This window comes from Onychostoma macrolepis, chromosome 21, assembly GCF_012432095.1.
Source record: "Onychostoma macrolepis isolate SWU-2019 chromosome 21, ASM1243209v1, whole genome shotgun sequence".
Classification (NCBI taxonomy): domain Eukaryota; kingdom Metazoa; phylum Chordata; class Actinopteri; order Cypriniformes; family Cyprinidae; genus Onychostoma; species Onychostoma macrolepis.
The window spans coordinates 27,573,232-27,589,795 of NC_081175.1; the positions used below are offsets into that span (position 1 = coordinate 27,573,232).

General features: G+C 35.8%; 2 protein-coding genes across 3 annotated transcripts in view; one reads left to right on the plus strand and one right to left on the minus strand.

Moving 5' to 3' along the window:
* Positions 1-16,564, plus strand: part of LOC131529037 (zinc finger and BTB domain-containing protein 7C) — a 29,262-nt gene that overhangs the window by 7,376 nt on the left and 5,322 nt on the right. Inside the window, exon 2 of one of the 2 annotated variants that reach the window (XM_058758543.1) lies at positions 15,150-16,482. In XM_058758543.1, the coding sequence (XP_058614526.1) occupies positions 15,164-16,482 (1,319 nt within the window). In that variant the 5' untranslated portion in view covers positions 15,150-15,163. Of the gene's footprint in view, positions 1-9,060; positions 16,483-16,564 lie in introns of those variants that run through there. The other variant, XM_058758542.1, reaches the window with a different exon arrangement.
* On the minus strand, positions 1,114-16,377 carry LOC131528395 (uncharacterized). Its single transcript, XM_058757479.1, has 4 exons — positions 16,277-16,377; positions 6,882-7,029; positions 2,431-2,509; positions 1,114-2,071 (listed from the first exon to the last, which is right to left on the minus strand). Exons 1-4 carry the CDS (start codon positions 16,375-16,377, stop codon positions 1,764-1,766), a joined length of 636 nt encoding a protein of 211 aa, XP_058613462.1. The 3' UTR covers positions 1,114-1,763.

Consider the following 16,564-nt stretch of genomic DNA (forward strand, 5'->3'; position numbering starts at 1 on the left):
ACAACAACAAAAAATCAAATATGTATATAACTACATATAACATGGTTCTGTGAGTCACACAGAAATCTAAATATCCAGTGCCGTCATCAATATAGACTTCTATGAACCATGTGTGAGAACACGTCTGTGATATGTGCTTACATTTTTTGCATGAAGCGACATATGTGCATACAGTGTGTGACTGATCACTATGAAAGCTTGCATCTTGTGTGTGTGTGTGTGTGTGTGTGTGTGCGCATGTGTGTGTGAGTGCGCTTTGACAGACATCTGTCTCCTGTGCCCTGCAGCCTGGTTGGTTTTAATTAGGTAGAGCCAGAGGGCCCGAGGGCAGACAGGGGCTAGTCATAATCACTCACACACACACACACACACACACACACACACACACACACACACACGGGCCAGCCTCCCCCTCACAATCCTCCACAAAAAATGTCCTTTCAGAAGGAGCATCTCAAAAAACACAAAACACACACACTCCATCTGTCTCAAACACACGTGTGAGAAGTGTGTTTTACATGCATGATTAGTTTGATTAATGACATGTACATTTCGGTCAGTTTGAGCGCTTAACTGCCTTCAAATGCCTGTATTCACACATGAACGCCAGCACAATGCCATAAACATGAGTCCTGACTGTCTGTTGAAGGTGTGTCAATTACTGAACCACTGTGGAAGTTAATTGGTTTCGATGATAATAATTTGTAATTCCTGCAGCTCAGACAGCAGAGCATGGGTTTGATTTCCAGGGAATGCCTGAAGTAATAAAATGTTTACCTTGAATGCAATGGATAAATGCATCTGCTGAACTGCACAAATGTAAATTTTAATTGTACAACTTGGCTTTTTTTGCATTTTGACAGGCTTGCAGAATGAAACTACATTTCCCATCATGCTCTGTGATTATGACTTGTAAATATGAATAAAATAGTTTAATTTTAAACATAAACTGAACTATTGTACATTATTTGTGCTTCTTTTTGTTGCACTAGCACAAAAATCACAAATCTTGTTTGCGATATGAAAAAGAAAACGAAATTGTTAAATTTGTAAATATGTATTCTAATTACATAATTACGAAAGAGAAATAAATTGCATGTTTGCTTTATTTTAATTACATAATTATGACTTCAGCTTGGACATATACACAAATATACTCACTTCAACTGCACTAATGCACATTATTTGCACTCTATTTTGTTGCACAAAAATCTCAAATCTTTCCTGAGATATGAAAAAGAGCAAGATTTTGTGATTACTTTATTCTAATGATGTAATTACAACTCGTAAATATGATCAAAATAGTTCAACTTTTGAATATGTAAACTTAAATATCAGCTGCACTAATGCACATTGTGCTTCCTTTTGTTGCACAAAAATGTCAAATCTTTGAGATATGAAATAGACAAATAAAATTGCGTGCTTATTTTATTTTAATTATGTAATTAATACTCTTAAATATAAACAAAATAGTTAAACTTTTAAATATGCAAGCTTTAAACATTTATTTTTAACCCAACAAAGCATGTGTATGCATGTGTGATGTAACAATTCTCTCTTTAAGCTGCTGCTAAATCACTAACAAATCACACAAATAAAATAAGGTGGCATTTTGACACATTGGTGATCGGCATGAAATGTAAAAAAAGCCTCAAAATTAAGTTGAAGTTATTATCGATATGCAGTCCACACACACACACACACACACACACATACACACCGAATCAAAATCACAGATAAAGCACCTTTTTCAAAAACGTCCACTATATATGTGTGTGTGCGTGTGTAGAAGATAGCAGATAACACAGATGAAACTGTCCAAAAGACACAACACTTCCAGTAAAAACAGGAGTTGGAGTGTGGAGGGGTTTACTGATGACCTTGTTGCATATTTTGGGCTCTCTATGTGTGTGTGTCGTCCTTGGACAACTGTTTCCCACCCTAGTTGGTGGGTTTGTCTGTAAGTGGGCAGAGATGACAAATTTTTCCCACAAGCCCACACCCTGGAGCACCAAAGCCCCCACTCCCAGAATACATCCGTGCACGGCATCCCACACTGCAGATCCTGAGGCTTAGAAAACAGAATATAAAACTGACGAATGTATGCATCAGATTTGATCACAGTATCAAGAGTTTAAAGGAATTAAAGTTTTTGGTGCTTGACTATGCAAAACGTTACGGAGTTGTGAGTGCTTGCCAGGGTGTTGCTATGCAGTTGATAGGATGTTTGTGTGGCTGCTAGGTGAAATATCACTTAATCATTTATTTAGTACAAAGCACGTCTCTCCTCAACAATCAATGATGTCTGGAGCACAAACGCTGCAGCACTTTGTGACAGAGGTTTGAATTCATCTATACATCTATGAGCAACAGTACTAGAGACGCTTGACTTGACAAACTAGAAAGAAAGAAAAAAACATCTAACCTTACCTGAAATCACAAGGTCACCAAACACACAAGAGAATATCAGTCGGCGTTCTGAATGTGTCTCGTCTTCGTCTGGATGCCGCTGTAAAATAAATACATAAATAAATCATTCTTACTGCATTTTAACTGCAAAAGATTTCTGAGGACTTTGATCTTCATGCTAAACAGGGTTATTATAGTTAAAAAAAAAAAAAAACATTTTGGTTACCGAAAATAAAATAAACGTTAACTTAAGTAAACAACTTAAACTTATTTTAGCAAACTAAAACTGAAAGAAAAAAAAACACAAATAAAAATGACAAAAACTACAATTAAATGAAAACAGAAGATATAAAAATAAAAACTCAAAATAAAATTGAAATGATACAAATCATGTTCAAATGTGACAAATATGATCATCAGGCTTTTGAACATGTATTTGTTCATCTCTCAATCAGCATTGGATTGCATTGCATTATATACTTTGATCATTTAAATCCAGTGTTGGGGGTAACGCATTACAAGTAACGTGAGTTACGCAATCAGATTACTTTTTTCAAGTAACTAGTAAAGTAACGCATTACTTTTTATTTTACAAGAAAATATCTGAGTTACTTTTTCAAAAAAGTAACGCCAGTTACTTAGTTTTCCCATTTATTGACTGACAAGTCTCCTGTCCCCATGTTGGGAGAAATCGGAAGTGTTTGCTGTGTGAACATGATCTTACTGTAGTTCCAGACTAAATGTGAATGTGCATTAATTCATCCCACTCGCAAAAAAAATGATTTAGTATTCATCAAAATGAATTAAAACAGTGAAATGCAAACTCAGAATATTACGCAAACCTGCAATAATTAAATATGTTAAATAACACAAATGTATCTAATCCCATTTTATTAACCAATGTTTTTGCTGCTGACCTTCGATGATCCAGTTCAACCATACTAATAAGCAAAAATGACTTTAGATAAACTAACAATTGTGCTTCATTGTTTTTTTTATTGCTGAAGAGTGTTGAACCTTCTTCTCCTGCGTTCTAGACATGAATTTACTTTTGCTTCAGCCTGAGGTTTATTCATTACACTTTTTGGTGTGAAAGGGCTTTTACATTTGCTATAAATAGAACTTCTTATATTAAAAACAATCAAGCCCTGCTCGTATTTAAAAATTAACGCAAAAGTAACATAACAAATTACTTTCCATAAAAAGTAACTAAGTAACGTAATTAGTTACTTTTTTAGGGAGTAACGCAATATTGTAATGCATTACTTTTAAAAGTAACTTTCCCCAACACTGTTTAAATGGCATCTTACTAAGACATATTATTGGAGATATAGAGCATCTCATTAACATCTCATTAATTTACATCACAATCAGAATTTCATCACTTTTTGGCTAAATTGCATATTTTTGCTTGAGTCTGAGCTCCATATTCTCACTATATCAGACTATATGAGCCATAAAAGCCTGATGTTTCAAATATGATACTCAACATAAAACACACATGCAAACTTTTTGTCTGAAGGTTGATTAAAGTGTTCCATTTTAACAAATGAGATTTTTTGGACTATTATTTCATATGTCAGGCTTTACAGGATCACAAGAAGGTTCTTAGCTGAAGCACTGAAGAACATTTATTAAGAATATTTCGGTTTGGTCTGAAAACGTTTTAAGTGTGTCTAATACAGGAATCTGTTTTAGGTACACGCAGAATCACCTGTCTGAGGTTTCTATGACAACTAACTGAGAATACCTACAAATAATGCTGCATGTGTGTGTTTTTAACTTAATAATAGACACGCGTCTAGCTAATTCTCCAGCTCTTAAATTTCACACTTTACATTCGTCACGTTCACAGCAGGACAAAGAAGTCCATCGAAATCACATTTTACCCAGAATCCCCCAGTAAAACGCTGGCGTTGGTATTAAGTAACTGTGCTGGTTGAAAAGCAGGTCATGATGAATCTGTCATAAATTACATAACTAGGTGGATTCTTGATGTCATTTAGGAAATCCTGTCCATGTTAAAGCGTCGAGTCATGATTTAAAGAGACAGACACTGTGGAAAAATGTCACGGTGCCAAAAAACACAAACGAGGCAGAGAGAGAGAGACTGTAATAGTTTTATGGATTCTGAAACAATAGATTTTAAGGAAACACACTCCCTCTCTCTTTTTTTCCTCACAAAGACGAGCTGTATTTGTGAAAAGGTACAGCGGTCTGCCATTTCTGAGAGTAAAATCTCTCTGTCTGCTGACAGACATGCAGACAACATTTGCAGTGAATTGATTGGATGATTAAACTTCTTGATCTTGATTGTGGCATAATTTCAAAAATCTTTGATTATTCACATCGTTTTTAATTTTTTGTTCATTTTTGACCAGACGCAAGTAGCAAATCAGACATTTTTACTGTTATTATTAAAATAAAATGGTCTCATTTAAAGAAATCTGAAAGATGTTACATTAAACTACAAACATAAACTAAATGAAACATGTTGAGAAGTGACCGTTAATCAGCTGTGAGTGTATTTTAGGAAGAGGCTGTTCATCTTCTCCATGTCCAGTGTTCAGATGTAAAAAGAAAGATAATAAACATTCATTAGTAGGATAAATGCCAACTTTGACTCACAGAATCAGCTAAAAGGTTTTGTGTCAAAAACTACAACACTGTCAGATGCTTCAAATCGCACCAATCACAAAAAAAGAAAAAAAAAAAAAAAAAAAAATATATATATATATAAACTACTTTCTTTTAATTGCATCTTTCTAGTTCTTTCTAGTATAAAAATAATTAGTTTTAACTTGAAATAATTACTATCATAATTGTGCTTTAATTTATGACTTTGATTACATTCAATGCAATTTTTATTTATATTTGAATATAATATATAAATTAATATCATTGGAAATTGAAGTGTCTCAAATGGAAAAAAAAGGTCCAAATTTACCTGTATTCACCCAATAAATTGCTCGTGGCTTTCTACATACAGCAGGTGCATTAAACACAAATATAGCATGTAGAAAACCACATTAAACCGTAATCTTTCATCTTCCTCTTTTACCACATTAAATGACAGTAAATAAAAAGTGGGAGTCAGATGAACGTATGTACTCGTCACACAACTGTGAGTATAAGTTTACACGTTAACTAACTGATTAGCCGTCAACCTCTGGTTTCAGTTTCAACGAAGAGAAATTGAACAGCCCTGTTTGAGCTGCAATATGGGTCAAATCGCACGTATAAAACAACCAACTTCTAATTAACTAGAAAGTCATAACGTCTCCATTCTGGCATTATATAACATGTCGTTTAATTAAACTGACACACATGCAAAATATAAGCAGCAAATTTGCACTGTGTGCCACATAGGAAACAATTCAAAATAGTATATACTGCATACTACTCTTACTCAAGCATATATATGCTCCTGCACTGCAGTGTTATTTTAGTATCACTGATGTACTATTATAGCTTTTGTTAAGATTTCGAATTAGATTTTAGGTTTTAATTTTAGTGAAAGTTTCAGTAATTTTGTGGCGTTTTTGTCATTTATTATTTAGTTTTTAATGTCTTTTTAAATGTTTTTCAATATTAGTTGCTACTGTTTTTGTTATTTTAGTATATACATACATGATACGATCTATTATATGATCAGAATGCCACATGCATACATGAATATAAAAGAATTTATTGTAATTTTTTTTTATTCAGTTTAAGATGCCAACTGGACTCCACTAACTGAATTAAATGCATTGAAATCATGTGAAAATTATTATTATTATTATTTTAAATGTATACCATATACTTTTTGCCATGCAGTATTTAGTAATAATTTCCATTTTATATATACATTATTTTCATTTTCTAGATATTCACATATATATATATATATATATATATATATATATATATATATATATATATATATATATATATATATATATATATATATATTTATTGATTTTTAAGTTATAAAGAGATTATTACAGCACATTTTACAAGAAAACACTACTTCAGTCTTTCTACTTCAATATTTCATGTTTAATTCCAAGAGTTTCTTGCAGTTGCTGTGTAGTTAATTGTGAAACTGACTGGTTTCTACACTAAATTCTGAACATCAGGTCTTCCACCTTGTTCCTTCGTCTAATTCATCTTCTGAAGTCACAGCACATGCATATATAGAACTGGTACTTTTCTCTCTCTTCCTTCATTTGTGCCCAAGTTCGAGTTGCAAATCCTTCACGAATAAAACTAAAAATTCATTTTGTCTGACCCCAAATCAGAGGGTTTGTGCACCATGGGCTTTATTACATACTGAGCTTAAACTGTGTTGTGGAGGAGGATGGGTATTATTATCCTGAGCTTCCCACCCAGCTATAAAAACTACATCGCTGCTCTAGAGTAGATCCACCTCCTCTCTCTCTCTCTCTCTCTCTCTCTCTCTCCTCCTTCCTGTCAGCGTCCACACAAACCTCTCCGTCTGTCCGCGTGTGCCGTTGTTTGAGGCTTGTAGTTGGATGCTCGGCTGCGTTTTTTGTGAATGGAGAGGAGACGCTGGGGCAGACGGGATGGACAGACATCTTTGCGTCCCTCAGAGAAGGAGATGAGACAGGCTCGGATCTGAAACGACACTTAGACCTGGAATAAATCACACGTTCAGTAACACACACACCTGAGGATCTGGACGGGTGAGTGCGTTACAGCCCAGTTCAACTGTTTTCAAGAGTTGTGCATGCGGGAAAGTGCGAGTTTGAGTGGGAATACGCAGGACGTTTGCGTCCGAGGTCTGTTTATGTTTGTTTTGTGTGCATCTCAGGTATAGAGCAGCACGTCTGTGGGCAGCAATTTGATGACTCACGTAATTATTTGGGCCATTCTTTAGATGTCGTCTCCAGAAAATGTGTGTGTGGAGTTTTGGCCTGCTGTAAACGCAAACTAACACAAACATGTAATGACACAGCAAATCGACAATTACACCAGATGCCGCTGGCTCTGATGTGTGTGAAAGCAAAGTGTTATCGAAAGAGTTTCTAAAAAACAATTCGATTCTCACACACTGCAAGAAAGTGCCAATTCAGTTTTTGAGAGGTTGTTCTCATGACCTTTTTAATGCGGCCCACTGATCTAAAGAGGCGATTGACCCACATAGTCACACATAGTCATCTTCACAAACAGTTTTCATAATACCATTAAATATATCATCACATTTTTATGTTTTATGAAATTAGAAGAAGTCTGGGTTTCCATCTATGGACTTGCATCTCTATTTTAAGCTAAACATTTTAACTGCTACTGCGATTGTTTAAAATAAGTGTCATAAATGTTCTATTATATACAGTATATATTTTTTTGTTTGTTTTTTATTATTATTTATTTTTTATTTTTTTATAAACTATGATTTATGAAAAGTGTAAATCGATTACAGTCACTTTTGGGTTGGACATAAAAAAAAATCCACATTGACGTCACGTCGCAAAAATCAGATATGAAAATGTCAGACTGTGATTTTTATTATCAAAAACAGATGCGTCACAACTGTGATGGGAACGTCACCTTACTTTATCTAAATCCATCAAAAACACAAAAGCAAATGCAACTAAATTCATTAGAATTGTTCATTTTTAGACAGTCATTAGATTACCCTTATGTTTTTAAAGGTTTTAAAGGGTGTCATAAGGTGAAAGGTGAATGTGTGTGTGTGTGTTTGAAGAGGGCTGAACACAGATTAAAAACAGTGTAAATTACTGTTTGTAGCAGCTGAAGCGTGTGATGCAGGTGTCTGTAGCGTCTTGCTTCATATATTTACCAAACAGATGAATTACAGCAGACGTTACACAACGGCTGTGTGCAATCCTAATGAGGCTCTTTAAGTGTCATTTATGTTCGTTCTGATCTGTCGCTGGGTGAATCAGTCTACGGGTAAAAAGCAGCTCAAATACACAGCAGAACTCGGGCCAAGACACGAGGCCAAACCTACACACCACACTTTATTATGTTTTCTTTAACTTTGTTGAACAAGGTCCCGGTTTAAGTCTGTGGTCTGTCCTCAATTTGTATTAGAGTACTTGACAACTAACTTGGACATAAAGTTTCTTTTTCTCTGAAATCATAAATATACATACAGACACATAGATACATGCATATAGAATAAATGTAAAATAGATATAAATAAGATATAATAGATACTAAAAACACTAAAAATAGATATAGAATATTTAAAATATATTTTACATAATAAATAAAAATAAGGTTTTATAATATTATAATAAAATAATATATAAATAAATACTAAGACAGATAATGGGTAGATATAAAATATATATATTTTATATAAATACAAAATAACATTTTATGATATTATAATAAAATAATAAAACTGAATATTATATATATATATATATATATATATATATATATATATATATATAAGGAAATAATTCTAAATTGTTGCATATATCTATGTATCCTTATGTATATATTTTATTTGTGTGTGTGTGTGTATATATTGCTTTGTTCAAATATATATATATATATATATATTGTTCAATATATTCATATATTGTTCAAACACTTAGAAACAAAAAACATTTACAAAAATAAATAAATCTAAAAATCTAATTGTTAAAACTATTAACTTGACAAAATGCTTGCTGTGTCACTTCAGCTACCAGTTAACAAAACTAACTACAAAATTTATAATATTTCAACTCTTATCTAATATTTCAAAACTTGTTACAATTTAATGCAAATGTTCAAACCTAATGCCAGAACCTCAAAATTTATAACTCAGACTGTCAAAGCAACACGCGTATGTCTGAAAAATTCTAAACTGAAACGGAAATCAGCTTCACAGTAACCAAAACCACCATTAAACCGTTTGCTGTGTGTTATATGCAAATCAGGCCTTCAGCTGTTCACATGCAGAGCGTTTATCATCTACAGCACCGAGACGAACCGTATTCAAATCCGCACCCTCCTATTGGCTGATGGCTCGAGTGCACGGGCAGGAGGCACTTCTGTCTGTAAACAGGGCCATGAGTCTCAGCGAAGCGCTAATAGACTAAAACCTACAGGTGCCCCTGCAGGTGAGGCCCCTAAATGATCTCCCTCAGGACCCACGAACCCACGGCTGGATTTAGCCAATTTAGCAGCAGTCTGAGTCGCCGTGAGTCTGAGCAGCGTGACACGCGCTCGCTCCTGTCTGAGACTCCAGCCCTGCCTCCCTGAAGAGGCCATGATGAAATCTCTCTCACAAATGTTAACTGTTTTAACTTTTGGAGAAGATGTTGTAACTTCACCCTATCAAGAGTTGGTCATCTTTGCATCACAAAGTCAGGCAAGGCATCCGGTGTGCGCTAAATGCATGCATTCAACCTGCAAAACACAGAGTCAGTGCGCACCGACTTCACGTTAACGAACAATCGCTATTAATTGTCGAGACTTAAAGTCTCTGTCCCAGTTAAGACGATCATCAAAGCTCGCGTGTGTGTACGCATTTAGTTCAAACATCAAACACAGGTGTGTTATTTTGAACGATCAAAGGACTGAGGGGGTAGTTTGGGTTTTTACTCACAGTGTCATTTATGTTTTAAGTTATGACACATTATGATTGATGTTGAACTCAGAATTAGTAATGCAAAGAAGAAAATAGGAAAAAAGGTTATTATTCATGGCACTTAAATCACACCGCATGCATTCATTTCTGAAAGCTGCTCAATTCAGTGCGATTCAACTAATACATTTAAACGAATTGAGTCAAGCGATTTCGTGAATCAGAACGTGTGAATTTTTGCATGCCAGCAATGAGGACGACGCAATATCAAAGCAACACATTGAGCTAACTTTTTGTTGTTGTTGTTTGTGGCAGTGCTGCTCCTGAATAGCGGAAGCACTGATACGCACACGCAGGCATCCTTTTCAAATGACAAACGCGTCTCTGTGCTGAAATGAGTGTGTGGCACTTTGTGGGGCATTTTCTTCACCTCTTTATACAAACTGTAGACACCAGAACAAATGCTGAGCATCATTTTCAGATCCTCAGATTATCTCTAAACATCCTTTACAATCAAACATGACATTTGATACGGCTGGCAATGATCTGGCATGAAGCAAAATGCAGCTGATAAGCATCTGAAAATGCAAATAAGCTACTTTTATTAATTTGATCAATTATTTTCATTAAATGCTTTACTTTTATATATCATTTAATTTCCTTAAAACAATCATTTGTTTATTTCAAATTGTTCAGAGCCTCCAAAAATGCTCCAAAGGAATCTTCAGGACATTTACTCAACAAAATAAAATGAAAATATTCATTTTTGTTATATATTTTACAGGTTTTCTTAGGCTACATGAATCTGTGCTTGTAAAAAAATCTGTCAAACTAATCGGATTTACTGAAACAATAATGAATGTCTGACTGCCAAATTATGTTGTCAGCAGCATGTGAACACTACGATTAAATATTTCTCAGTGCAAAATGACATCTTCCTATCATTACAAACAACAAGCAGACCACAAAAGCAACCTAATACACATCTGTAGAAAAATCTACTGCACTCCAAATGATTATCATATCACTTCACAAAGAAACGTGCAAACACGGATGTTCCGTCTAGAGATGGACAAACTGAGCTTTATTCGAAGATACCTATCTGAAGCATTACTGCTTTACTGGCAGAGCCACATCAACAGTTTAGACAGGATTTCAGATAGCATCTCACTGAGGTGTGTGCGAGTCAGTTTTTGCCTATATACTGGGAACAACAGCTTAATAATGTCAATGAAAATGTCAAAAAAAAAATCAAGATACATTTACTTGACTTAAGATAATGAAGAAATTATCAAAATTAAGTGCGTTTACGCTTAAAACAAGAAAAAAGATGCATGTACTTAAGAAGGAAAATGACTTGGGATATTACGTTTTTTTTTTTTTTTAAATCAAATAGAAATGAGTTTATGCTTCAAACAAGTTTATGCTTAATTCAAAGGGAAAACAAGATAATTTTGATTCTCAAGTAAATGCATCTTCTGCAGATAAAGTTATACAAAAAAAAATTAAAAATCTGACAAAATTAAAAATCAAAAAACGCAAAAGAATTTCTTGAATAATCAGTAGTATTAATAATCAGCTTCCTACAGGACCAGCAGAAGTCTGTGGTGCTTCTGCATGTAGATTGCGTCATCCGGAGGGAGTAAATTGTGAAGGCCTGAAGGAGTTATTCAGTGTTAAGCGAGTGCGGAGGGGCCAGTGGGCCCTCAAACACACACACACTGTAATTATGCGAGTGAGTGAGGAGGTGTGGGGGCCGGCCGGAGAAACGCATGCGCTCCCAGGGTGGGTGGGAGACCTCACTGTGTCTCTCTTCCTTCTTTTTCACTCCCTCCCTAGTGTTGTTTTTAGCTCCGAACGCCTATTTAACTTGGCTGGATTTTCCAGGGTGGGGCACCACTTTTTTTTCTTTCTTTTTTTTTTGAGTTTTGCCCAACCTGTCAGGGAACTTCTGGGGACGCGAGATCTCATCCTTCCCTCTTCCTCTGTCTGTCTTTGAAAAGTGTTTGTGTTGTTTATACACATTTTTAAAAAAAGAATAAAATGTCACACATACCAGTGTTTAGTATTATTGAGATACTATTATAATTTTTAACATTTTGAATCTGAATTTTGGATTTTTTTTTTCTTATATTTTGTTATCATATTAATTTTAGTTAAATTTGTGTGTTTTTGTCATTTTTAGTAGTTTTTGATTTTCTCTCTCTGTAGTTTTATACATACTAACAAAATTAGTTTTATTAATAATATAATACATTTTCTGCTAAACTTTAAGCTAAACTTCTGTGTAATATAATCTTTAAAAACTCTCTCTCTCTCTCTATATATATTATTTTACATTCATTTTTGTTTCAGTTATTTTAATACATCAAGTTATTCTAATTTAAAATGAGAAATGTTGCTTTGGCAACTAGCTGAATTAATTTTTTAAATATTTAATTTAATTTCAGTTTACATTTTTTCAAGTAATGAAAAGTTTTCTAATGGTTTTTCATTTTAGTCTTTTAGTTTTAATTAACTATAATAACCCTGACACATACAAGGTTTAATATTACCAAAGAACAAACTAATCATGCATTTTATTTTATATATTATCTACAATATATTACCATTCTAAGTTTCCATTTCCAATCTCATGTTGGTTCATTCAGGCCAAATGTAATCCATTATTTCTGTTGCATCTATATATATTTTTTTTTACCCGAAGGGTCACATTGTTTGATAAACAAGGTTCTTCATTTAAAAGATACGTTCCTTGTTAGTGGACTATATGTTCAAACTGTAATTATAGCAACCGTCTCCTAGCAACAGTGTAAGGGACATTAAAATGTTGATTGGTAAGCGCTGAGCTCAATATTATAGAGAATAAAGACAGACAATGGACAAGTAAAACTCGAAAACACCAATAGCTCATTTACTTTGGCACACAGGCCGTTTTTGGACCATTGAACGCCAGTCGACAGCTCCGGTGGCGGCGGGACATATGAAAGCATCCATCCACATGCCTGCAGTGACCACGGGGACGAGACACACTGAGATTAAACTCTATTCATAGCCATGAATGAAGGACAAAGCTGCCAAAACGCCTCTTAAAAAGTCACTGTAAACATTTCAGGGAATCCGCAGGTACAATTCAGGCTCCATTCATGTAGGCCTGTAGTTTAAGAGCATCTGAACGGAGATCTGCAAAATACAGCTTTTCCAATCCTTTATTATTTTTGGACAGTGTTGTGTAGAAGTACACTTCTAAAGTAGACTTAAGTCAATTTAAAAAAAAGGATTTCATGCATGTCAATTAAAGTAGCTGCAATTAAACAGCACCGGTCTCTCGTGAAACACGAGTAAATCTGGGGGCGATGGTGACGTTTACTCATGCCCTGACACTTTTTTCCCGTGGAAAGCAGAAACTAGAGCCTGACCCCTTTTGTCTTCCTGTGCTGTGCTTTTTTCCGAACGTGACAAAGATAAGTGTCAGCTTTTCTCACAATGCAAACCATCAGATTTAATTCGCTATCTTTTGAGGCCTTCACAACAAAATAGCCTCTGCTATCAATGTATACGGCGTGAAAAGCAGAAGCCAGTGGAGTTGTTGTTTGATAGCAATCAGAGAGAACCAGAAACAGAGATTTGCTCCTCGGACGCTTGACAGGAGCTAATTAATTATCTGATTGTGCAACGTGTCCTCTTTAACCGCAAAGTGCACAGAGTAACGCACTTTTGCAGAAACAAGCATCTTTAACTCAAATCTCACTTTCAGTCAATTATTGTGGGGCTGGCCAAAAAAATATTTTTCCATATCTTTTGCTATCAATATCTATCATGATATTCATTTTAATGGGAAAGGAAATGCATTCCACATGTCTGTTAGACGCTGAAAAAGAATGAATACATAATTTGTTTGTTTATAAGGAAACTTCATAGAGAAAAATCAATCCTTTATATTATATATTTTATTTTTTCTGGATTCTGTGTTTTATGATTTCATATCAATTTATCATCAAAAATGGTTTCTAATTAGATTAAATTACTCAGTCTTTTAACATGCAATCAAATGAAAATATAATTAAATGTAATAGAGTAAAATCTGTTTTCTGTATTTTAGTTTTTTTTTCTGGATTCTTATGTTTTATGATTTATTACAAATGTATAATCAAAAACGGTGTCTAATGAAATGAATTTAATCAATTTTTTTAACATGCAATCAAATGAAAATATGATTAATTTAAAACAAACTTTGCATTTTTTTTTTTTTTTCAATTAAAGTGCTGCCAAACACAACTTTTAAAAATATCTTGGTTGCATGATATCCCCTAAATAATAATGATAATAATAATTGGACACTGTAAAGTACACTGTAAAAAAAGATTTTTCAAAGTTGTAAATAAAAAATTATTGAAGTATGTTTTACAAAAATATACTATTTCAGTTTTTCTATTTCAAAATTTCACATTTAATTCAACGTGTTACTTGCTGTTTCGTTGTAATTATTTGTGAAATTGTTTTAAACCATTTTTTTTCAGTATACATTTTACAATAGTAATACATTTCTGTCAAGTTAAAAGTCAACTTTTATTTTGCCGGTTTGTAGTGAAGAGCTAGATGATCGTCTAGAGGAAAGGCGAAATATTTTACTTAAAGTACTTAAAAATCTCTTATTAATATTATGGAATTATTCTTCAATATTCATTTACAATTTCATTTATTCATTTAACAGATGCTTTAGCATTTAGCGAACGCGACTTCATCCATGTTTCGATAAATGTGACCCTGGAGCACAAAAGCAGTCATAAGTCGCACGGCTATATTTGTAGCAATAGCCAACAATACATTGTATGGGTCAAAATTATCGATTTTTCTTTTATGCCAAAAATCATTAGGATATTAAGTAAAGATCATGTTCCATGAAGATATTTTGTCAATTTCCTATCGTAAATATATCAAAACTTAATTTTTGATTAGTAATATGCATCGCTGAATTTGGACAACTTTAAAGGTGATTTTCTCAATATTTAGACTTTTTTGCACTGTCCTATCTTAACAAACCATACATTAATGGAAAGCTTATTTATTCAGCTTATGAATTATGAATGGTTTTGTGGTCCAGGGTCACAAATATCTATTTATCGCCCAGCCTGGTTTTAATGCATGACAGCTCTGACCGATTTCACTTTTTTTTACCTGCACACAGATTCCTCGGAGAGGATGGCGCACACAGACGAGGACCTGATCGGAATCCCCTTCCCGAACCACAGCAACGACGTCTTGTGCAGTCTTAACGAGCAGCGGCGGGATGGCCTGCTTTGCGACGTCATCCTAGTGGTCCAGGACCAGGAGTACCGCACCCATCGCTCCGTCCTGGCCGCCTGCAGCCAGTACTTCAAAAAACTCTTCACAGTGGCCACCGGCTCCAGCCCGGACTCCAGCACGCACGCCGTCTACGAGCTGGACTTCGTGGCGCCGGAATCGCTGACGGCCATTCTGGAGTTCGCGTACACGTCGACGCTGACGGTCACGGCATCCAACGTCAAGGAGATCCTGAGCGCCGCCAGGCTCCTGGAAATTCCCTGCATTATAAACGTGTGTCTTGAAATCATGGACACGGGAGGAGGTGGAGAACGAGGAGGAGGAGGAGACGGACCTCCGGAAGGAGAGGAGTTTGAGGGGGATGACGAGGAAGATGAGGATGAAGAGGACGAGGAGGAAATGGAGGAGGAGGTCGACTCCAAAGATGGAGAATTTGAGGACAACAACAGCGAGAAATCCACACAAGGGGCTGATAACCAAGAGAAACTCAAAGTTTGGGAGAATGGGAGGACAGTCAGCCAACCCTGTAGCTCCCAACAAGGAGCGCCTAACCCGGATGGCCAAGAATCCAAAAGACGCCAATCGAACACTCCGGAAGCCCAGAAGCCCAGAGGGCCGGAGGGATTGGAGGGCCGGGCGCTGAAGGACTTCTCGATAGAGTCTTTACTTCAAGAGGGACTCTATCCGAAAGTGCCAGGCCTGGAAAGAGGCGCCGGATTCTCGCACCTTCTCCCAGGCTTCTATCCTCCCATGTGGGCAGCAGAATTTCCAGGCTACCCTCAGATTCTGGAGCCCCGACGCCCTTCCCACCCTTTCCCCAATGCTTCGCTAGAAAACGGCCCTTTGGACCTTGCGGTCAAGAAAGAAGTCATCAAAGAAGAGCTGAAAGATGAGCCCACAAACCCTATCCTGCACAGAGACTTCCTCAAAGACTTCATGAGTCCAGGGTTGGGAATAACCTCTGACCCCAGCCTCGGTCAGATCAAAGAAGGAGCGGAGCTGCGGTCCTACCTGAGTTTTCTTTCCGCCTCCCATCTCGGGACGCTGTTTCCTCCGTGGCAGCTGGAGGAGGAGAGGAAGATGAAGCCCAAGGCGTCACAGCAGTGCCCCATCTGCAACAAGGTGATTCAAGGAGCGGGAAAACTGCCACGGCACATGCGAACACACACCGGAGAGAAGCCCTACATGTGCACCATCTGCGAGGTCCGCTTCACCAGGTGAGTTGGGTTAAGGTGACACAAACTTGAGCCCTCGATCCTAGGTAAATAGCACAAATGAGAGACGATGAAGTGATGACAC